We start from the raw sequence: 23,744 nt of genomic DNA, 5'->3' as shown, positions 1-23,744 counted from the left end.
TTATTTTTTTAAGTAAGCTCTACACCCAACATAGGGCTTGAACTCATGACCCCAAGATCAAGAGTTTCATGCTCTACCGACTGAGCCACCCAGGCACCCCTAGCAAGGTCACTTTGAATTTGGATCCTAATTTTTAAGGTCTGACACCCTCTCATGAACATGTCATCCACCAAGTCAATAAACACACTCCCTATTCTGTTACCTAACAATTGTCAACAGAAGTGAGTCGCCTACTTGGCAGCTACATGGACTTCTCTTTAGGGAAAACCTGACCCTTACCCCTGACAAGGGGCCTACTTCAGAGTTCTAATCCACTTTATTCTTCAACCACTTCAGGTAGAATGGGATGAAGAAGATCATTGTGTAGGAGATTATTTATAAAGATACCATTACAGAACTCGAAACACACTTCTCAAGTGCTTTGAAAGGGTTAATAATGAACAATCTGTCCTCTGGCCATGGACCGCTCATAAGCTTACTGTTTCCCTGCTCCAACCACATCCTTCCAAAGAAAATAGCTTAAGGAATCGTTTACTCACTTACAGGTTCTGGGTCAAATGCTTCTTTGGTCTTGAAGAGCCAAAGAACAACAAACATTTTTCTCTAGATCAAGTAACGGCTGGCCCTCGGCTGAACCCCTGCTTCCATCTGCAGTTCCTCAGCCCCTGAACATTGTTGGATGTGTATTCCCTGTGTGTTATTTGTTCTCGATGCTATCTTATGGTTTTCCTTTAACCAAATAAGACACTCTAACCGCACAAACAGCTCCCAGGAAAATGGTCCTTGGCAAGTATTTGTGGGGAATGCTGGCCACCTCCAAACAAAGGAAAAGTTGGTTTTTCATGTTCTCCACATTTTAATTCATTTGCTGGAACCTATTAACACATTCCACTGTCACTGTGGACAGGCTGCTAATAGATCTGGAGCATGAGGGTGGTAGAAAATGCTATTAAAGTCCGAGTTTTGTCTTGTTACCTTGGGAGTGAATTATATAAAGGTGCCTAATTAGCTCCTAGGCATCTGGCAGATTGGCCAACGCGGAATACGGAGAGCTGCCTCATTCCTATGCCTCTGGAATTTCAGTGAGACGTAGGGGGCCAGTTTTCAGGGACTCCACATGCTGAAATAGCACGCCACTGGTGACATTGCTTTTGACAACTAAGTAAGCTCCAGCGACTGAGGCACGTGCTGCTTCCCCACAAAAGCTCTGTAGAGGGATGAGCTGATCTGGATCAGCCGGCTGAGCAGCTACACCAGCTTGACTTTGGAAAACTATCTCTGCTTATGTCATCGAATTCAAAAGTCAATACTATTTGTTATTTGTGTAAAACGTTTCCTAAAAGTTAGGATAAAGTACCAGTGGACCGAGAAACACACATTTACACACATTTCACCCACCGGTTTTGTTCATAGATTCTCACCCCTAAGCACACACACACACATTCTTCCATGCATGGAAGGAAATCCTAATCATAAATCCCAGTGGCCAGATCTAAGGTCTGGAGAGAGTGAAGTGGAAAGTAGTTTTAGTGGTCAGGAGGGTAGAGACACACTCATACATAGTTCCACTTCCTGGCTCTTTTGTATTTATCAATTAGGGGTCATTTGCTTGCCAGGAAGAAAAACTCATTCAAACTAACTTAAGTAAAAAGGTGACCTTATTTGCTAATTGTATTATCTTCTCTTCAATAATCTGTTTATTCAATCTATATCTTGTTAGATCAGGGTCTGTTTGATCTTGGCAGGTATTCTGGGGGTTTTTCTACTTCCCCCCTCTCTCCCTAGATCCATTATCCATCCTTCTATTCTGCTCTATGCTTCAGAAAGCCCCTCGATGGTTGCTCCCTGTTCGACTAAGCCAATAGGGCCTTCACTGAAATCATTTCATTTAAACCATCGGAATTAAATTCTCTTTCCTGCCTCATGCAGTAGAACGTCTAAATGTCCACCTTTGATCTGCCCAGTCATCCTTCAACCATATGGCTTTCTAGGTCTGCATAGGGAATTCAAGCTAACAGACATTCTCTTTGCAAACTTTCTCTCTCTATTCCCAACTTGACCATAGTCGATATTCCGGTATCTCATAATTATCAGTAATTACCATCTATTCTTTCAGTTGTTTGCAAAATAGCAGCATTCATGTTTAACAGATAATATAGACACCTATTAATCTTGTTCAGTTTATTATCACAGTCACGGTTGCATTTTGGGTCTGGCAGTGAAGCCCCAGGGGGTTAAGCTCAGAGTACTTTTGCTCATGACTGTAGCCCTATCACAAAGCACACTTCCTGGCACTTGGGAACAGTTAATAAAATATATATATATCTAGTTCTAATAAAAAGAAACAAGGAGGAGGAGAAATTTGTTTATGCCTTGGGGCTCCATTTGTACTAAAAAACTTACGATAGTAATTTAAAAACACCACTGGTAAGAGCTAATATTTATTAAGTACGTACTGTAGTCTATGACTGTATAGTGAACTATATTATCTCATTTAATCCTTGTAACAACCCTATGAATTAAATCCTATTTTTACCTCCATCTAAGAAAATGAGGTTCCAAGAGGTTAGGAATTTGTTCCAGGTCACCAGGCTTATATGTGACAGAAGCACCCTACGTCTGACAGTCTACAAAATTGGCTCTCCTAACCAAATCCAATGGCTGCCCCTCTCACCCCCAACCTTATATGGCTTTGGGGTTCCCTCTGAAGCCTGTAGTATACTTCTCCAACTGCTGCATGGTCAGTACTTCAAAATTGGAAGGTATCCTCCATATCTTCCACTGAGTCTTCTTTTCTTCCACTTAGACATCCCTAGGTCCCCAGTGATTCCTCACATGGTGTGGCTTATAAACCTCTCGTCTTGTTCTAGGTAGATTTACCCCAGAGTTCTAATTTAAGACACTTCCACCCCACTTTCCTTAGTAGTGAGGGCTGGCAACCTCTAGGAACTTTCAATCTAGCACTGACTACATCAAATAGCGTAGCCCTGTAGCCCTGGGGCATCCTAACTGGGAGCTGATACATCATCAGACCGATTGTCATAACAGATCTGTATGATTTACAGTTGTGTGCATGTGCATGTATGTATAAGGGATGAAGGATGTTAAAGGAAGAGAAAGCAGAACCTACTTTCTGGAAGCTATCTTAAAGCAAGGTTTTCCTTGATGGGGGCAATTTAAGGAGTCTGCAATCCCAGCATCTGTTCTTCCCTAAAGACCAAAAACATTTTCTAGACAAGTGAAAACAAGCACATTTCCAAACCTGTGAACCTCCATGCACAATGAAGTGAGGTCTGTTTTCTCTCCTTGTCTGGAGGCCCAAACACTTTCAGTTCCCCGAAATGAAGGGCTTAACTGAAGTGAAATTAGAAGTTTTAACTCTCCTACCAGAAAGTAGCCCTCCGAGAACAATTGCTTGTTTGAGAAGTTCTTTCTACCTGAGTTATTACAATAGACCAGGAGTTCTTAGACTATTTTGTACTACGTTCTCCTTAGCAGTTTGGTGAAGCCTCTGAATTCCTTCTAAGAATCATGTTTATAAACGGATAACCTAATTTTTTTTTTTAAAGATTTTATTTATTCATGATAGTCACAGAGAGAGAGAGAGAGAGAGAGAGGCAGAGACACAGGCAGAGGGAGGAGCAGGCTCCATGCACCGGGAGCCCGACGTGGGATTCGATCCCGGGTCTCCAGGATCGCGCCCTGGGCCAAAGGCAGGCGCCAAACCGCTGCGCCACCCAGGGATCCCAACGGATAACCTAATTACATAGGAATTCAAAAGTAATCAAATATAAAAATATAATTTTAAATATTTTAAAACTGGAATATAATAACAAGGTCCTATGCTCTAATATTGTTTTAAAGATTGATATCTATGTCTAATAAATATCATAATTTGGAAGCAGCAAAAAGCACCAGCAATATTTCAACATCTCTGCAACAATCTATTATGGAAATATATCTGATTGCTATTGGCGACAAAGTCGCAGGTACTGTTTGTCACCTACAGTTGTAATTAAAAGAAATGCTAATGTTCAATCAGAGGTTAGTAAAGATAAAGATGTAATCTCTTCCCAGCAAAACTCACAGGCCCCCTGAGTTGAATGGACCCCAGGAGAAGAGCCTCCAATTAGGGAATCGAAACTTTAGAATCCTAATGGGAGAGACCATAGAAATGACCAAGTCATTTTACAAGTGAGCAAAACTTGCTTTTGAGGTTTGAGAAGATCCTCAGCTTGTAGTGTACTTGGTAGGTTCCAGCACTTAATATTTTGTCGTTAATTATGGAGAAACCAGTGGAAAAGGTTAAGAGTGAACATTTGGGCACAGTTTATCTTCTTGGCACATGTTTTGAATTTCATCATTTATAAGCTGTTTGTGGAGAAAAGGGGAAAAAATGGTCCATCTGACAACAAATCTCACTCCTGAACCCCTGGCTAGAGCTTACATACTGCCGAGGCCCCTCACCCTATGTATACAGATCTAGAAAAACTCACTCACCCTCCCCTAAAGGGACATTCCCCAAGCATTGGAAGAGGCACACTTTTTACTCTCTGCTGACACTGAGAATGCTAAGGTGGGGAAACTTTGCTTAAACTTTAGTTGATTCTTTGGAAGAAAGTAACATACCCCTCACGGGAAGACTCTCACTGATGTCTTGACTTATCAACAACCCTTGGAGCCATGCAGCCTCCTGTCCAACAGACATCCAGCAGATGTCACTGGATACCACCTCCACAGCCCTACGCTGCCTCTTACCACATATCTTTTCCTGCCTTAGAGCCCAACTGGGTCACTCAAGCACCCAAAGGAGTAGAAAAATCCGATTGTCGCTACCCGTCTTCCCATGAAAGACAATAGGATATCTGAAGATCTGAACATCTTTTATACCATTTCAGATCTAGAAGTTACCACAGAGATGATCCATCAGGGGCACTAGTGGTAATTTGGGCAGGGACAGTTTTTTGAACCCTGTACACTAAATGCTGAAAGCACATGCCCCATGTCTCCATGACCAGCACAAGTGGCTCCTCATATTTCCAAACATCTACTAAAGGAAGTCACACACCCTCTGATTGTGGATGAGCACCATTGAATGAAAATAAAGCACAGAGAGGTTAATGAGTTCCCCCAAGGCACAAAGATAGCCAATTCATTGATTCGCTTACAACCCCATTTATTTCCAAAAATGATTTGAATGTATTGAACAGCAGTTCTTATTTGGCCAAAATTCTCCTCATCTCTGTTTTACACATGAGGGAATTGCCCAGGGTCACACAGCTAGAAAGTACAGGAGATCAGAACTCAAACAGTGAGCACAAGCTCTGCCACGTTACTCCCACGCTGCTCAGTAACGTCCCCAGACACTGGGCAGTTGTCATACCACATGCTAGGCCCTGGTGCTGCCCTGACACTCTGAGTCTGAGAAATGCCATTGTCCCACCAGGTGCTGCAAGGAGCAGCTACGTGTTTCTATGCTTTCATTGGCTTTGACATCATCGCCACCACCGGAGAGGAAGCCAAGAATCCAAACACGTCCATCCCCTATGCTATCACCGCCTCCCTGGTCATCTGCCTGACAGCATATGTATCTGTAAGTACTATATCCTTTTGGGACCATCCTGATGGTCTTGTCATGTTTAGCCTTAAAATGTACCTCCAGGACTGGGTTACAGGAAGTGTCAGGAAGCGACCCCTTTGTCGTGCTATCTTAGTGTCTGTACGCATGTGTCCACACACCCTCTACCCCCACCCACCAATGACAAGAAGAAAATCAGGTCTCCAAACTGGAGAGCAGCAGCCCCAGGCCCTCACTTCAGCCCTGGCCTCCAAGTCTCCATCCCACTCCTCCCCACACACAGGCTCTGGGTGTCGGCTGCTGCCCAGGGGATGGTGTACAGGGAGTGGGCTGCTGTCCAAGGAGCTCAGATCATAGGCTGGCAGTAACGGGTGGGTGTGCAAGCAGAGGCATTGTGGACCTCTGTGCACCCTCCTCAATGCTCTTCTGTCTTCTGGGAGCTTCCCGGCAGCGAGAGGCAAGGCTCTCCCAGAGTGGGGAGAGAGAGTACATCATCCTCTAGAGACACTCTTCCCCTTAAATCTCAGGGGAAATGCAATTTCTCTCTACTGCTACTCCCTCTTTTTATACCGCTCCAAGCTTCTCTTTAAGGTTTTCCTGCCAAAGAAGCCTTCAGCCTTGTCTTCTCAGGATCACCTCCCTGAGATGCTCTTCACACTTAGGATGTGTCATTTCTCAGCTCCCATCCCAGAATTTCTATCATGGAAATAGTTCACCACAACCAATATCCCCCCTCTGCCCTTGGCAATGGAGAGAACCAGCTGACAAGCCAATAGGTATGTGGTTACACAAATGCCCCAATCCCTGAGGGTCCCACTCACTTCAGTTACCACAAATAGGAAAGAGCCAGCAGCTGGGGATGTGCCCCATCAGCTCTGCTACCCCTGCTGCATAGCATAGGAAAAGCACCTCCTTCCCAAAAACTAAAACAAAACAGAAACGTCTTTAGCAACTAGGAAAGCCAGAGCAGTGGCTGGCTTGATCAGTGAGGCAAGCTGCAAAAGAAGATTGTCCTGGACAGCAAAGGAAAACCCAAGAGCAGCCTTGGATGTTGTTTACAGGAATTCAGCTGCCTCTCACCATTGTTTCATGAGTGGGCCAATTATCACCTCCCCCTACGCACACATAGGCAAGTGGCTTCATCTTATCCATACCCTGGTTATCCCTGCAGAGAGTGTTCAGGGAGTAGGGAGTGGGGGTGGTGTGAGGGGAGCAGCAGAGACCATCTGCTCTGCATTTCCCCTCTTATTGCTCCCTCACATACTCCCCCCTCTCCCAGGGGCCAACCCCTGCGGCACAGAAAATAAGGTTAATAATCACAATTCCTTTCCTAGAATAGTGCTTTGTAGACTACCGAGTACTTCTATGTATCTACCCACGTTTTGCCCATCCTGATCTAACGTGAGCAGTAGGCTCAAAGCAAATTGCTGTAGGAATCAATCCCACTCTCCTCCAGCCCACTCCCAAAGGGGATGTTGTAAGTGATGAGGTTGCTGGGAAACATTCTCTTCGAAAACACCTGGCCCTTGCCCATGCCTCAGGGGCTGTTTGGTGTTGTACTGGTTAGCAGGCTGCCATTCCATCACCAGGAGAAGAGCCAAACTGCTGACATATGGTGGTCCCTCTGGCTGTCCTCGCTAGCAGCCCATGGCATTCCCAGTGGTCTGGAAATGCACCACCTTCTCCTTTTCAGGGTCTGAACTCCCTTCCGGATGCCAGCATTGGCCTCTGCTGGCCAGGGAAAGCCTGGCCTTTGACCAGTAGCTTCATTGCCCAGAGACAAGAGGAAGGGATGTCATGGCAGATTTATGACATATGAAGGAAGGTAGTCCTGGAAGGCAAGTGATTCCTGGCTAAGCGGAGCCACTCTTACAACCCCAGAGCAGAACTGGGTTCCATCCTAATGCCATAATTTGTTTGTTGGTCTGCCTGGCTCCTGACACTGAGCTACAGAGAGGAAATGGAAATAGGAGTCTTATCTGGGTCCCATCTGTTAACTGGCTACGGACCTCTGACCACTTATCTTCTATCTCTGGGCTTCAAGGTGAAAGGGAGCATACAGTTAAGACTGTATAGGACCCTGAAAGTATAAAAGAAATGAGAGTCTCGCCCATGTGGGCAGGGTGCTCATGGTCACTGCTAGGCCCTGGCGCCAGTGCCTTTGGCTGTAGTTTCCTCCACCTGGTACTATCTGCCCTTCATTGAACTGTCCATGTAGTTCTGTTGTTGTGAGGCTTAAATACCCACATACTTATTCCTCAGATGTGAAAGGGCCAGAGGAGGAGGCGTTGGGGGTCATCTACTCAAGTCCACTACATTCTAACGTGAGGAGAAAATACTGAGACCAAGAGCTCTGGAGGCCAAAGGACTGGTTTAAATAAGGGCACATGCCGTCAAGTGGCAAATCCAGAGTCTTGGTCTCTTTGTCTCCTATGGGACATCTGTCCATGCTGATAGTCCTCTCTACCTCCAGCCATGTTTTCTCTTGTTTTAACAGGTGAGCATGATCTTAACCTTGATGGTGCCATACAATGCCATCGACACGGAATCCCCACTCATGGAGATGTTTGTGGCTCATGGGTTCTATGCTGCAAAATTTGTAGTGGCCATTGGGTCAGTTGCAGGACTGACGGTCAGCTTGCTGGGCTCCCTCTTCCCAATGCCAAGGGTCATTTATGCCATGGCTGGTGATGGGCTCCTCTTCAGGTAAGGGCCACGCTCCATGAAATTTATTCTATTCCGGCATGCCTGTCCAGGGAGAATGTCACCCACTGTCAGCCTGACTATAATCTTGATGTGAGTATATGTCACAGAGACTATGGAATTTGTCATATATCCTGACAAAGAGTTTGAGTGAAGAGAATGCAAGCCCTGAAAGAGTCCCTCAGTTTGAGTCTGGGTCCCTCAATCTAGCACCAACTGAAATGTTCCCCTAATGGCCCCTCCCCTCCTGTTTGGCATTGTGTGTTCCCTTGTGAAGACTGTGGGTGTCCAACTGTCACACCGGCTGGCTTCCAGAAGGAAGGACCCATCCCAGGAACATCTTAGGCCTGCCCCTCACATTGAGGACTGGTACTGCCCATCTCTCCACTGCCCCTCTGAAGCTGAAAACATTCAAAGCTACTGTCGCAGGGAGGATAAGACCATCTGAACAGAGACTAATAACGTAGCAAAAATGGCTGCCATTTATTGAACATTTGTGATCCTGGGCGCTTTGTATATGTGCTGCCGAAGCGAGCACTGTCCTGGGTGCTTTGTATATAGTATCCTAGTTAGTTGTCACAATGACTCTGTTTTGCAGATGAATAGAGTAGATGAGAATACTCAGAGAGGTAAAAAAAATAAAAAAAATAAAATAAATAAATAAAAAAACTTGCCCCAATCCCCCAGCTGCTGAGTAGGGGGCAGTATTTAAACTCATGACTGTCTGACTCTAAAGACCAGATTTTTACCCATACCAATATATGGGCTTCTAGCCCCTACATTGGCCATGAAGTGGTCAATCTGCCCGTGAACACAAAGGGAATGCGGCCCACCTCTTGGTTCCCAGTGCTTACCGTATGAGGGCCCTGCAGCAAAGGCATTCTTCAGGTGCGCCAAACTAGTCATAAAGCATAGAGGCCAAGGAGCTCTCAGGGGTATGGGGGGATCCTGTCAGGGACTGTCTGCCATCGGCTGTCATCTTCTGCTTCATTTCCCCTGCATACCCTCGAAGTCATCACCAGGTCAGAGCTGCCATATTTGGGGAGCTGGACAGATCAAGAAGAGCTGATTATCATGGAGATGTGACAACTTCACACATCCAACAGGTTTTTCCATTGTCAAAGAAAACTAAGAAGAAAGATGCTGGGGTCCCAAGCATGTGTAAAACACGAAAATAAGGAAAGGAGACCTGGGTGGCTCAGTTGGTTAAGTGGCTGACTCTCAATTCCAGCTCAGATCATGATCTCAGGGTTGTGGGATCAAGCCTCACATTAGGCCCCACGCTAGAATGGAGCCTGCTTAAGATTCTCTCTCTCCCTGTGCCCCTCCTCCCACCCCCACACATGCTCCCTCTTTCTCTCTCTTTAAAAAAAAAAAAAGGAAAGGAAAAGAAGAGAGAAATGGAAGAGAGGATAGGAGAAGAGTGAGGAGGAAAGCAGGAACTGACTTAAGGCCCACAGGAACTGCTAAGAAGCATCTGCCATTCATTCACCTCTGTTGGTCTTCTCCAGTGGGTAATTGGATTCAGGCTGGATTTAGCCTGAATCTATGAGCACGTGTTCTGAATTATTGTGCTATTTTGCCAACCAAAACCCCTGCTTTTTCATTGTAGAGCAGTGTTCCTCAAGCTTGGCATAAATCAAAATCCACTGGAAGTTTTCTAAAGCATAATTGGCTAGGCCCCATGCCCAGAGATTCTGATAAAATAGGTCTTTGGTGAAACCTGAAAATACATATTTCTAATAAGCTCCTAGGTGATACTGATGCTGCTGATCCATAGATTGACCACACTTTGGGTAACATGGATCTAGGGAACCCCAAGCAGGTATATGAATTCTCCACCTATCACTTCTTCCTCACAAAGCTTGCACTTCAACTCAGGTTTCTGACATCCTTCCTAGATTCAATCAACCCTTCACATCACATAATGAAGTAGGAACTTTAATAGAGAAGTTTGCCTCAAAACTAAGGCATTAAAGTAAATTCTTTTAAAATTATATTCCAGGAACCAAATCCTGCAGTAGGAATAGCCACAGTAGTGAAAGCAGGGAACCCAGAAGTAAATTGGAGGAGCAGAACCAGGAGGAGTTCAGCCAGGGGAGAGTCCGTCACCATCTGTAGCTCCCTGCTAACCCTCTGCTTGCCCCTCCTTCCAGGTTCCTGGCCCACGTGAGCTCCTACACGGAGACGCCGGTGGTGGCCTGCATTGTGTCAGGGTTCCTGGCAGCTCTGCTCTCTCTACTAGTCAGCCTGAGAGACCTGATAGAGATGATGTCCATCGGCACACTTCTTGCCTACACCTTGGTTTCTGTCTGCGTCTTGCTCCTTCGATACCAACCGGAGAGTGACATTGATGGTTTTGTCAAGTTCTTGTCCCAGGAGCACACAAAGAAGAAGGAGGGCGTCCTGGCTGACTGTGAGAAGGAAGTTTGTTCTCCTGTGAGTGAAGGGGAAGAGTTTTCTGGCCCAGCCACCAACACATGTGGAGCCAAAAACCTACCATCTCTGGGAGACAACGAGATGCTCATAGGCAAATCAGACAAGTCAACCTACAACGTGAACCATCCCAACTACGGCACCGTGGACATGACCACAGGCATAGAAGCTGATGAATCTGAGAACATTTATCTCATCAAGTTAAAGAAGCTGATTGGGCCCCGTTACTATACCATGAGGATCCGGCTGGGCCTTCCAGGCAAAATGGACCGGCCCACGGCAGCTACAGGGCACACGGTGACCATCTGTGTGCTCCTGCTCTTCATCCTCATGTTCATCTTCTGCTCCTTCATCATCTTTGGTTCCGACTACATCTCAGAGCAGAGCTGGTGGGCCATCCTCCTGGTTGTTCTGATGGTGCTGCTGATCAGCGCCCTGGTGTTTGTGATCCTGCAGCAGCCAGAGAACCCCAAAAAGCTGCCCTACATGGCCCCCTGCCTCCCCTTCGTGCCTGCCTTTGCCATGCTGGTGAACATCTATCTCATGCTAAAGCTCTCCACCATCACATGGATCCGGTTTGCAGTCTGGTGCTTTGTGGGTAAGCAACTTCCTTTGGAGCCTTGAGAGTTCCCTCTCAAGGCCTTGAACCGGCTTATCCCAAAATTGCCTCCTAGCTGGACTAGGCATCTCCATTGCAAGAGAAATCTGGCTCGGTCTATGGACCTTTGCTTTGTGCATTAGAGTCAAGAAAGCCAGTTTCTGCCTGTTACAGTCTTGGTCACTGGTTCTGAAGAATGATGCCGATCAATCCATCACTTCATTGAATATTATTACTGGACATTCTTTTTATGGATAATGAATTCCATAAAAAGTCCACTTAAAATGAATCCACATAATAAAGGGATGAAAATAGCACAGTAAAAGTGAGAGTAGAAAACTTTGACTGGAATTCTGGCTTAGAAACTAAAAGTTATGGGAAAAAAACACAATTTTTCTTACATTTGACAAAATAAAATTAAAATACCAATCATGCCCTAATTTTTTAAATGAGCAAAGTGTGAATTAAGTGTGGATTTTTTGGCATAATTTTTCTGACTAAATAAATTATACCATTTAACATCCCCACTTCATATTGACTTTTATAAAATATTCAAGACCTTTTCATTTTTTCCCAAGATTCTTTCTTCATCCTTCGATACTCCAATCATTCTCTTGCGAAGCACCCATCATGCCATCCATCTTACCGATTTTCTCTTCCTCTGTTGATAACTGATATGACTCTGCCAGCTTCCCAACTGTTCACAGTTGCAGATGTAAATCAGAAGATGCTCTTTCTAAATCCACTTTTATCACTTTTGAAGAGTCCTGCACCTTTCCCAAGATTTTTAATTTCCCTTTGTGATCAATTTATATTATATTCACACTACATGTTTCTCATACCCAATAAGTGCTGATGTTCATGAGATGGCTAGGGATTAGTGCTCAGGATAACGTGAGAGGGATGTTTAAATGAAAACGAATTTTAAAGTTCCTTAGACACTATCTTGACAAATCGGTAGCCCTGAGGTCAGGAATACGGGTGTTTAGCACTGTGTCCTCGGTGCCTGGAACACAGCGCGTGCTTAATAAATACTTCTCTATGACTAATGTTCAGATGAGAAAAAAGAAATAGCTGGAAAGGAACTCCAGGAGGTAGAATTTAAATTGTAAGCCTAGGGGCCCCTGGGCGGCTTAGTCAGTTAAGCGTCTGCCTTTGACTAAGTTCATGATCTCAGGGTCCTGGGATCGAGCCCCGAGTTGGGCTCACTGCTCAGTGGGGAGCCTGCTTCACCCTCTCCCTCTGTTATCGCTCTTGTTCTTACTCTCTCCCAAATAAATAAATGAAACCTTAAAAAATAAAAACAAAAAACTGTAAGCCTATCAGATATAAGACTTACATAGGGGAAAGTGGAGTAAAAACAGTGCTCAAAAGAAAGTGCCTAAGTCTTCCAGCAGATTCTTCCCCACAAAAGGCCAGCCTGTGTCTTCTTGTAAACATCCTGTCCCAATTTTTCACAATTCTAAGTCTCAGCCTTTGTTAGACGTTCAGGGGAGTTCTTGAGAGAACCCCACTAATTCGTCAAGGTTTTAACTACTTACATGATTTATTCAGAACCTCTCCTCCATTTAAGTATTTTTCCACTGGAACATATAGCTAACCGATGGAAAGGTTCTACTGTGGTAGAAGTGACTGAAGAAGGTAAAAATATTTCAGTCATGTATTTGCTAAATAATTGAAGACATAGACACGAAGACAGGCAATTATTCATTCATTCCTAGAATCTTTTTTTTTTTTAAGATTTTATTTATTTATTCATGAGAGACACAGAGAGAGAGGCAGAGACACAGGCAGAGGGATAAGCAGGCTCCATGCAGGGAGCCTGACGTGGGACTCGATCCCAGGACCCCGGGATCACACCCTGAGCTGAAGGCAGACGCTCAACCACTGGGCCACCCAGGCGTCCCCATTCCTAGAGTCTTAAAGCTGGAAGTGACCTTCAATATCTAGTACAATGTTACCCACAGTGTGGTGACCATTCCATCAGTAATATTTGGGCTGATTTCAGAGAGTATATGAATGAATATTTTTTGAGCTTTTAAAAATTTTACATAGTGGGCTGCCAGGGTGGCTCAGTCGGTTAAACATCTGCCTTTGACTCAAGTCATGATCTCAGAGTCCTGGGATCAAGCTCCGTGTTGGGCTCCCTGCTCAGCAAGGATGCTGCTTCTCCCTCTCCCTCTGTGCTTGCTCTCTCTCTCCAGTAAATAAATAAAATCTTTTTAAAAAATTTAAAATATTACATAGTTATTATATATATTTTCACATACACCAGAAAATAGATGATAGATAGATAGATAGATAGATAGATAGATAGATAGATAGATAGACTCACATGGATCTGATGGTTATTTTTTAAATTTAAAAAGTGAATCAAATTAAAGAAAAAAACATGAGTCCTAGGACAGGTGCCATGATTCATAGTAATAATTAACACTTAATATTGCCCTTACCACATACCAGCCATCATGCGAGGGCTTTCCTCACGCTGACGTATGTAATCCTCACGACAACCTTCATCTTACAGATGAGGAAACTGAGGCACTTCACTGATGTCACACAGCTGGAGTTTGGTAGAACTAAAATTAGGTAGTGTGGGTTCAGGGGTCATGACCCTGTGTAGCCACCACAGTAAATCTGCGGTATAGAAATAACTTAAGCTGGAGAAACCCCAACATCTTGTACCCCTCCCCACTTCTCCCTCTGTGCGCTTCACAGATGATGAACCTGAACCTCTGAAAGGTCAAATAACATGCTCAAGGTCAACAGGAATAACTGGAAGCTCCTCACAGAGCTACTATTAAAATCCAGCGTTCACACACAGATCCGCAACCCGCATCTCCCCATCAGGGCACCCCTGAGCATCCTTCCTACTGGATCCGAATGTTGGATCTGTGGTTTGTGCAGATTAACGCCTACCATCGGGGCTGGGTCCACAGGGCACAAGCTCTGCAGTCACACAGGGCCCCGCCTGGGTCTAATGCTCGGCTGCTGCTTCCTTGAATTCTTAACAACTTTTTAACAAGAGGCCCTATGGTTTCATTTTGTACCGGGGCCCACAAATTACATCAGCACTCTGCATCTTGTCTATGATTTCTGGAGCACCAGAGGCATTTTGCGAGAGTGAGAAGGTGGCAGGGACCCTTGCCTTTGGGGTCAAACTGCCCAGGTGCAAATCACAGGTCTGTCACTCCTGTGTCTTAGGACCTTGGGCAGTTCACTTAGCAACTTTGGGTTTCAATCCACTCGCCTGTGAAAATGCAGATGACTCTACTAGTCTGGATCTGGTGCTGTTTGGGGCTTCAACAAGAAAAGGGGCACCTGGGTGGCTCAGACTGTTAAGCGTCTGACTCTCGATTTCGGCTCAGGTCGTGATCTCAGGGTGGTGAGGTCGAGCCCCATGTCAGGCTCTGTGCTAAGCATGGAGCCTGCTTGGGATCCCCCCTCTCCCCTTCTCTCTCTGCCCCTCCCCTTTCTCTTTCTCTCTAAAATATAAGGAAATCTGTAAGAATTTTAAAAGAAAATATTGGGGAAAGTAATATGAATTATTTCTTTCCTGGCTTTCTTTTTCAAATCAAAAATGATTCATTGGCCCCGAGACTAGCTCTCACATGCCAAAGCATAGCACAGCATGAACCTGTTCTGACTCAGGCTGCCCTCCCAGTTATCAAGCAGAAGAAAACTCCCAGAGAGCCTTTTGTAATCTTGCTGATAGCATAAACTTCAAACTCGTTCCAGAAACGGATACTCCCCGACATGGGAGGATGTCACCCTGCAGCCTGGGGCTGGCCAGACAGAGAGCACAGGAGCTTGCAGCTCAGCAAGCACCCAGCTGCTAGCCACTAACTGCTCTAGCATCATGGTCTTTGAAGCCTGGCACCTGAGTAGCTTTGCCTAGAACAAAGATTCTCAACCTTGACTACACAGCAGAATCACCCGACTGCCACTGCACTATCCTAGGCCCAGGATCCCCTCCTCAGAGATTTCTTTATTAAGTTGGCCTGGTGTGGCCAAGAACTGGGTATCTTTTTAGACCTCTCCAGGTAATTTTAATGTGCAGTCAGGTTTACAATGATCTAGAACAGGGTTCTCAAAGAGTGGTCCCAGGCCGGCAGCATCAATATTACATGGGGACTAGTTAGAAATGTGATTTTCTGCCCCAGACCTAGCAAGTCAGAATCTCTGAGAGCAATTTGGGTTTTAGCAAACCCTACAGATTATTCTGATGGCATGCTTAAATGTGAGAACCACGGACCTAGAGAGAAAAATAAGAAGATCATTAGTAAGCAGGGCAGATAATTTAATTACAAAAACTCCCTGTTTTTCAAAAGCAAATTTTTACGTGTGTAAAATACATCTATCCCACAACCCCAAATTGGCCTATAAAATTTTCAAAGATCTAATAGATCTAATAGAGATCTAATTTTCAAAGATCTAATATCCCACCTCTAACCTTCTGAGTCTCCAAAATGTCTGATTTTTCTTCTTAATTTCTCTATTCATAGTATAACTTTCCTGGGGAGAGCAGTAGAGATATTTTTAAATGGAGCTTCTTATGAAACATCAGCTACTTTTTAAAAAGAAGATTTACGTGGTTAGGCTGAGTCATAACTCGATAATCTTCTTAGGCACTTCTTTTTACCCAGGCTTCTTGAAATGAATCTTAATTACAGCATTTTTCTAACAATGTTTTTGCTAAGCTTTTGACCTTCAGATGAGCACGACTCATGGAGTAAAATAAGGCACAAGTCCCAACAAGATTACTCAGAGCCTGTTTCTTTTCCTTCAGAGAAATAACACACATAGCAAACGTTTGATAATCCGAACAAAATGAGCACAGAGCAGCCTTGGTTTTTCCCTTTTCTCTTAGATGAGGTGAGTTTGTAAAAGAACACATCAGGGGGTTGGACAGAGTCTCAGGGAGCCTGAAACTAGCAGTGACCAGTGATGACGCTATTCGGTGGCACTCTCCAGGTCTACTGTTGTGGACCTCAGGACTGTTGTGGGACTTCATTATAAGGTAGTCATCTGGTCGACCAGCTTCAGGACTGTTGTGGGACTTCATTATAAAGTAATCATCTGGTCGACCAGCTTGTGGGCCCCCGCCCCCCAAGAGCTGCCAAGTTCTCACCTGGAATCTTTTCAGCCCCTCTGAGAAAACACATTCTTATCTAAAGACTTAGAACAGACAGTGATGTGGCCACAAACTCCATAAACCCTGTACTAAAACATAACTTACAAAGAGAAGACACACCTATGGTCTTTACCTGAGCCACTATTTGAAAATCCTTTGGGGAATAGACTCAAAGCAGCTCTTGTCATGAAGGGGAGAGGAGAGGAGGAAGGGGGCCATGAACTGGAGGCAGTGAGGGCATCAAGATAAATTGATTCCTGAGCATACGTCCCATAAACAAGCTTGAAACTCTCCTGTAGACAGAGGAGAAAACAATTGGCAACTTCATGAACTAAACCGTGCTAAAAAGGGCAAAAAAAAAAAAAAATCATGAAGGCCAGGATGAGGATGGCAGCAGGGCCAGTGCGATTCCAAGGAGGGAGTGTGGAGAGGTTCCCGCTGACAGTCGAGGCTGCCTGCGGGCAGAGGGGCGGTCCTGGACGGGGTATGTGTGGGGAAGAGGGCCTGGGATTGATCCCCCGGTCTATGCGTCTACGCGGGCAGCAGCTGCAGTGTTGGCTCTCCTTTGAGACCACAGAAGGAAGGGACGGGGGGCGGGGCATGGCAGGGACGAAAGGCCCTGGAGTAGGTGCCCACGGTGCACCTAGAACCCACTTAGGGTCATAACACAGTGAGCCCTGGGCGGCTTTCCCCCAACACTACATTTGTAAGATTCATCCGTGTTGTTGCTCGTGGTTTTAGTTTGTTCATTCTCCTTGGCCAGCCAGCCTTCCGCTGTGATAATAACATGCGGCTCTGGTGCCCACGGGCCTGTATCCATCCCGGTGCCCACGGGCCTGTATCCATCCCGGTGCCCACGGGCCTGTATCCATTCTGGTGCCCACGGGCCTGCATCCACTCTAGTGCCCATGGACCAGTATCCATCCTGGTGCCCACAGGCCCGTATCCATTCTGGTGCCCATGGGCCTGTATGCATCCTGGTGCCCATGGGCCTGTATCCACGCTAGTGCCCATGGACCAGTATCCATCCTGGTGCCCACGGGACTGTATCTATCCCGGTGCTCACGGGCCTGTATCCATCCTGGTGCCCACGGGCCTGCATCCACTCTAGTGCCCATGGCCTGTATCCATCCTGGTGCCCACAGGCCTGTATCCATTCTGGTGCCCACGGGCCTGTAGCCATTCTAGTGCCCACAGACTATTTGATGGCTTCCAATCTGGAGCCATTACAAATAGAGCTGCTATGAACATTCCTGCACGTGTTGTTTGGTGGACACATGGACTCATTTCCCTGGGGTTTCTGTTGAGTTAGAAGTGGAACTGCTGGCTTGGATTATTGCATTTTTTAAAAAATATTCCTTTACAAGATTGCATTCTGGCTCATGGCCATTATACTCCTCAAATAAAATAAGAGCCCCCGGTTCCATTTTGCAGATGGGAAACTGAGGTATAGGGTAATGTGACTTTATGTTTGATTAGTTGCAGAGCCAGGAAGAGAATCTCCACCAGCCCCCCAACTGCCCCACTCTACCTGACCCTGCTCTTCCTGGCCACACCATATTAAACAAACCTTATTGTCGTTATAATCAACAGGGCTTGTGGTGGTATTTTAAAAACTAACCAGTGAAGTGGGAGTTGGTAGGGATTGAAGTGGGTGGGGAGGACACCTTCTCATTACCATCCAGCCTTCCTCTCTGCGTTGGCAAATGTCTGTTTTGGAAAGTTGATCCTAGGGTAGTAAAAATAAAAAAGCCTCTGGGCATAACAAAGTGCCTCAGTTATCTGCGGCAGGCAGGGCTTCCTGCTGGAAAGTGAGCCCCAGGAAGAGGTAGCTCCACCCAGCCTGAGGTCAGGTGGCCCACCTCCTCTGGCCCTGAGCCTGGTACTGCCCACAGAGGACAGGAAGCTCCCAGGGGACTCTAGAGATCCAGCGGCAGCCCCTCAGCCAGAGTTCGTGCTAGTGGGGTTAGAAATCTGCTGTTACCATCTCCAGGTCACCCAGGCTCTTCTCAGAGTTGAGTTTTTGTTTGAGGTTTTTCCCTAATATGCCCCAGAGACCCCTGCCCCCTCCTGCCACCTCTCTCACTTGTAGGTTTGGGATCATTTACTTAATTTGCATAGATGGATCAACACAAGGAGAGTAAATTCGTGTTTTGGCCACTGATGCTCAGGTGTCCCAGCATCTGAAAGCAAGCCTGGCATTTCTCAACCTCCCCTGGAAGTGCCTGAGTGAGATGGAAACAGCCATCAGTTTAGACTCAATAGATATAAATTCCAGGGCCATTTCTTTTTCGGTTTTGTTTTATTTTTATTGACGTTCGATTTGCCAACATATAGTGTAACACCAGTGCTTATCCCATTGGATGCCTGTCACCAAATTACTCCATCCCCCAAGCCCCCTCCCCTTCCTCAACCCTTTGTGTGTTTCCCAGAGTTAGGAGTCTCTCATGATTTGTCTGCCTCTCTAATTTTTCCCCACTCGCTTCCCCTCCTTTACCCTATAATCCCTTTCATTATTTCTTATATTCCGCATATGAGTGAAACCACTTGATGATTGTCCTTCTCCGATTAACTTATTTCACTCAGCATAATACCCTCCAGTTCCATCCACATAGAACCAAATGGTGAGTATTTGTCCTTTCTGATGGCTGAATGATATTCCATTGTATGCATAGACCACAGCTTCTTTATCCATCCCTCATGGAAAGACTCATGGCTCTTTCCACAGTCTGGCTATTGTGGAAATTGCTGGGGTGCAGGTGTCCCGGCATTTCACTGCATCTTTATCTTTGGGGTAAATCCCCAGCAGTGCAATTGCTGGGCCGTAGGGCACATCTATTTTTACCTCTTTGAGAAATCTCCACACAGTTTTCCAGAGTGGCTGCACCAGTTCACATTCCCACCAACAGGGCAAGAGGGTCCCCCTTTCTTCACATCCTCTCCAACATTTGTCATTTCCTGTCTTGTCAATTTTCCCCATTCTCACTGGTGTGAGGTGGGATCTCATTGTGGTTTTGATTTGTATTTCCCTGATGACAAGGGATGCGGAGCATTTTCTCATGTGCTTGTTGGCCATGTGTAGGTCTTCGTTGGAGAAATGTCTCTTCATGTCTTCTGCCCATTTCATGATTGGATTGTTTGTTTCTTGGGTGTTGAGTTTAATAAGGCCTTTATAGATCTTGGATACTGGCCCTTTATCTGATAGGTCATTTGCAAATATCTCCTCCCATTCTGTAGGTTGTCTTTTAGTTTCGTGGACTCTTCCAGGGCCATTTTAATCACTGATTTATTAAACAGTTCCTAACCTCTCTGGGATGATGGACGAGAAAGGACTTTTTTACAAGGGTTTTACGATCACAAAGTGTCCTACCACAAAGAGAAGGCCCATTAAATTGCCCAAGACATAATTCTTCATCTTGTCTAGCCTCAACCTCTCTTGGGCGCATTCTCCACCAGGGAATTTCTGTCTGGAAGAAGAGCCAGTGTCTCCTTTCAAATATTTCCCTTGGCTGTAAATGGCCTTTCGCAGGACGCATTGCCATTACCTACAAGCAGGGCTGGCATCCAGCCCGTGTGCCCAGGTACAGCCATGTCTGTTTTTAAAACACTGATACACTTCTGTGCCTGCTGCTCACCAGCCGCTGCCCTAAGTGTCTCCCCTCTCAAAGATCTGTCAACGGAAAAGAAATAACTCCAGCCCAGCAGGAGGGTCTCCAAGACCCTGATGCAACAAAAGAAGATAATTCCCTTCTGAGTTTTAACATCACACCTGCCTTTCATTTATGAAAAATAGAAAATGTGTAACTACAAAGCAATGGATCTAAGTTTTTAAAGAATGGCAGGATTAAATTGCAAGCATCCATTAGGCATCTCATTCTTGATGAGATGAGATCTCATTCTTGAGGCTTGGTTCCAAATGACTTCCAGCTTATGCCGAAAGCAAATCCTCTCTCAAAAGATAAAACTCTGCCATCTGTAAAGATTTACAAAGAATAGGACAGCAGTCCCAATGACAAGTAACAGTGCCCAAACACTATATCAAGCAGTAATAGCACCATCGGAGTCTTTAGCCTCATAAGGTGAAGAGTTTTTCCCAACCAGCTTAGTAACTCAGGGAGATTTTAATACTTCTGGATATCAGATGATATTAAGGAATTATTATTAGTTTTTAGATGTGATTGATTATGATACCAGGTTTTTTCAAGAAGTCTGTTTTAAAGATACATAGTTAATCATTTACAGGTGAAGCATAGGAAGGAAGGGATTTGTTTCAAAATAATCTGAAGAGAAGGGCGCAAGGAGGTGGGTGTCAGGAGGGAGCTAGTGCCAAGTACATGAGGTTCTTTATACTATTCTCTCTGCTTTGGTATATGTTTGCAATTCTTCAAACTAAAAAGCTAAGCAAAAAGTGTTTCAATCAGTCTATACCTCATGGCCAACCCTTGGTAGGTGAGAGAAATAACAAGGCACTCTGGGTCAGGACACGGAGAGCCCCTGAAGGATTCACAGCATGACCACTAACAGTGTTGCTGTGGAAAATCTCTTATTTTGTCCTATGCCCCAGTATCCTGTCTGTGAGATGCACATAATCATAACCTTCCCATTCCCTACCACCCGCTGCCCACCCCCCAACCCCCACCCGGCCACATACACTCTCTCACTCACACTCACACTGACACTCACACTCACAGACATTCCCAAACAGGCTAGAAGGAATCTAAACAAGATAACATATGTATAACATTTGAACCCCCTGGGAGAAAGGTACAACATAAATAATGCATCATGAGGACCTCAGCACCCAGAAGTGTTGTGTGAAGTTCAGTTTAGATGATTCAGAATTCCCAGAATCCCAGCAGACTTTTCAGAAACTACCTCATGCTTAGTTTTCTAAGCCAACTGGAAAAAGGAGCAGAAACAAAACACCCTGCTTCTACACAGGAGGCTTTTAGCAGCTCTGTTTACTCCTCCGACACAAAGCCTTTGTTTATGCGTGACAGATGGTAGTACATGCTCCTCTTCTCTCTCTCTACCTCCCTTCTACCCTCCCTCCCTCACTTCATTTGTTCCCCTCTGTTTCTTTGTCCCCCTCTATTTTGCCTTTTCTCCAATCCCTGGTGCCTTAGACCACTTTCTTGAGCTTACTCAAGTGCCAGCAACAAGGTAAGCCAGGGTAAGTGACTTTGTCCAGGCTGACCATTCATTCTATCAGGCTGCATGCCCACGGTCACTTGTTGGTTGAGAGCACTCATATTTGAAATATTTTATTAATTTATTTGAGAGAGAGAAAGAGAGCATGGCAGGGAGGGGCAGATCAAGAGAAAGAGAGAGAGAGTCTCAAGCAGACTCTACTGAGCCCCAAGCCTGGCATGGGGCCCCGTCACACAACCTTGAGATCACAACCTGAGCTGAAACCACGAGTCAGACACTCAACCGACTGTGCCACCCAGGCACCCCAAAATATATTTTTGAAGACAAAATAACACACCATCAAAATGACAGGGGGTTCAGAGCAAACATCAAAAGGCCCATAAACATTTACAGGGCAGATTTCCATGAAATTCCCAAAGAACAAATGTAGACATAACCTCTTACTCAGTACATACTGTGATAAGAATGGTCTATAAAGCAGCCTGCAGAGGGCAGGTGTGAAGGTCCGGATATTCAAGAGTCTTCTCTCTATCCATGTGGAATGCTGTCTTGGCCTGTCTCCCAGCCTGTTTCCTTTTTCTGTAAAATAAAGGTGCCCAAACAGATCTATAGACTCTTTCCAGCTCATATCTAGGATTCTATGAGGCTTTTCAAGAATTCCCATAAATCAGTCTAGCTGACCCCACCCCACCTGGTTGGGGCAGGGAAAGGTCCGTCAGAACACATGTCAAACCGGTGCTTGAATGATGACCTGTGTGATGTCAGAGCAGAGAACTTAGGGGCAAAGGGAAAAGGAAAAGAAATGGTATTAAGTTCAGTCGGACAATGACTTCCTTAGAGAGGGTCGGAGAAGGGGATCAGATGGAAAGAATTGATATAATAGATATCAAGCACGAATAGGAGGCAAGATTTGACACCTGCTTTGATGTCTAAGAGAAAAAGAGAGCAAAAAGGCAAAAATGAGCAAAAAGAGGTGTGTGCCTATTGACTCCAACCGGTCTCCTGAAATTTATTCTCAAGTCTCAAGCATGCTTCCAATGGAGGCATTCTCCAAGAAGCAGCATACTGGCCCTTTTAGAAGGGGTCTTAACTTGATGCCTTGTCCTCCACAAGGGTAATAACTATCCCCCACGGCTACTCCCCACCCCCCAACAAGAAGGAGTAAAGAGCCGTGTTCAGAAAAATGAAGTCGCTATTTGAGAGTAGCTCCATCTGCAAATGATTAACTCTGGGATTTATTACCAATTAGGACTATAAATCTCTGCTTACTTTGGCTCCTGGAAAGTTGATTTCACTGGGGGTTGGGGTAGGGGGTGAGGAGAAAGTCATTTGAGACAAGGAGGGAGAAATCCAAGCTTAAAAAGACACACTTCAAATTCAAAAGGAGCAAGGTTTCTCAAGCACCAAAGAGGAAAGCAGAACTTGACCTTGCGGTTCTAAGCAAACAGCTGTAGATGCCTGCAGGGTTAGCAAAGTGAAACGGACTAGTGCCACTCCAAAGAGGGTGCCTGGGGTCTGGAAGGGGGTTGCATAATCGAGTGGCATCCAGTGGCCGAGCCCTAATATGGCCGGTGTTCACAACGGAGTACGGGCCTCAGGAGCTTTATGGTCCTGATCTAAGGGGTTCCCAGTCTTGGCTGACCATTGGACTCACCCGTGAAGCTTTAAAACATACCTATGCTTTGATCACACTACAGACCGATTAAATCAGAATCTCTAGGGCTGGGGCTTGGGCGAGAGGGCAGTTCAAAACCTCCCCAGGTGACCCTCTGGCGGAGCCAGGGTTGAAAACCACTCTGATCTCATTTCAGCCTCATGGCAATCCCAGGTTATAGGTACGGTCTTTCTATCATGAAGAGAAAACGGAGACACAAAGAGGTGAAGTGACTGGTCCAGGGTAAGCCAGGTAACAGTGATGGGGGCAGGATTTGAACCCAGGGCTCACACTCTTCATCACCATGTCCTATTACTCCCCAAGGCTATGGTTCTCAGCTATTCCAAGCCCTGAGCTTTCATGAGCTTTTCAAGATAGAAAATGGGGTTTCTTGGGCCACCTGGGCGGCTCAGTGGTTCAGAGTCTGCCTTCGGCTCAGGTTGTGATCCCAGGATCCTGGGATCGAGTCCTACATCAGGCTCCCCATAGG

At 45.5% G+C, this 23,744-nt stretch overlaps 1 protein-coding gene and 1 long non-coding RNA gene across 3 annotated transcripts in view; one reads left to right on the top strand and one right to left on the bottom strand.

Moving 5' to 3' along the window:
• The window catches only part of SLC7A14 (solute carrier family 7 member 14), a 111,662-nt gene that overhangs the window by 79,436 nt on the left and 8,482 nt on the right, over nucleotides 1-23,744 (top strand). The window contains exons 5-7 of the mRNA XM_038583880.1: nucleotides 5,447-5,593; nucleotides 8,076-8,284; nucleotides 10,438-11,315. Coding sequence (XP_038439808.1) covers nucleotides 5,447-5,593; nucleotides 8,076-8,284; nucleotides 10,438-11,315 — 1,234 coding nt within the window. The remainder of the gene's footprint in view (nucleotides 1-5,446; nucleotides 5,594-8,075; nucleotides 8,285-10,437; nucleotides 11,316-23,744) is intronic.
• The window catches only part of LOC111093838, a 49,378-nt gene that overhangs the window by 22,319 nt on the left and 3,315 nt on the right, over nucleotides 1-23,744 (bottom strand). For both annotated transcript variants that reach the window (XR_005383999.1, XR_005384000.1), the window contains exons 2-3: nucleotides 22,056-22,179; nucleotides 9,136-9,327 (exon numbers count right to left, since the gene is read on the bottom strand). This is a non-coding gene — a long non-coding RNA (uncharacterized LOC111093838). The remainder of the gene's footprint in view (nucleotides 1-9,135; nucleotides 9,328-22,055; nucleotides 22,180-23,744) is intronic.

This window comes from Canis lupus, chromosome 34, assembly GCF_011100685.1.
Source record: "Canis lupus familiaris isolate Mischka breed German Shepherd chromosome 34, alternate assembly UU_Cfam_GSD_1.0, whole genome shotgun sequence".
NCBI lineage: Eukaryota > Metazoa > Chordata > Mammalia > Carnivora > Canidae > Canis > Canis lupus.
Note: the sequence above shows the minus strand (reverse complement) of the source record. Positions and strands in the feature narration are given on the sequence as shown.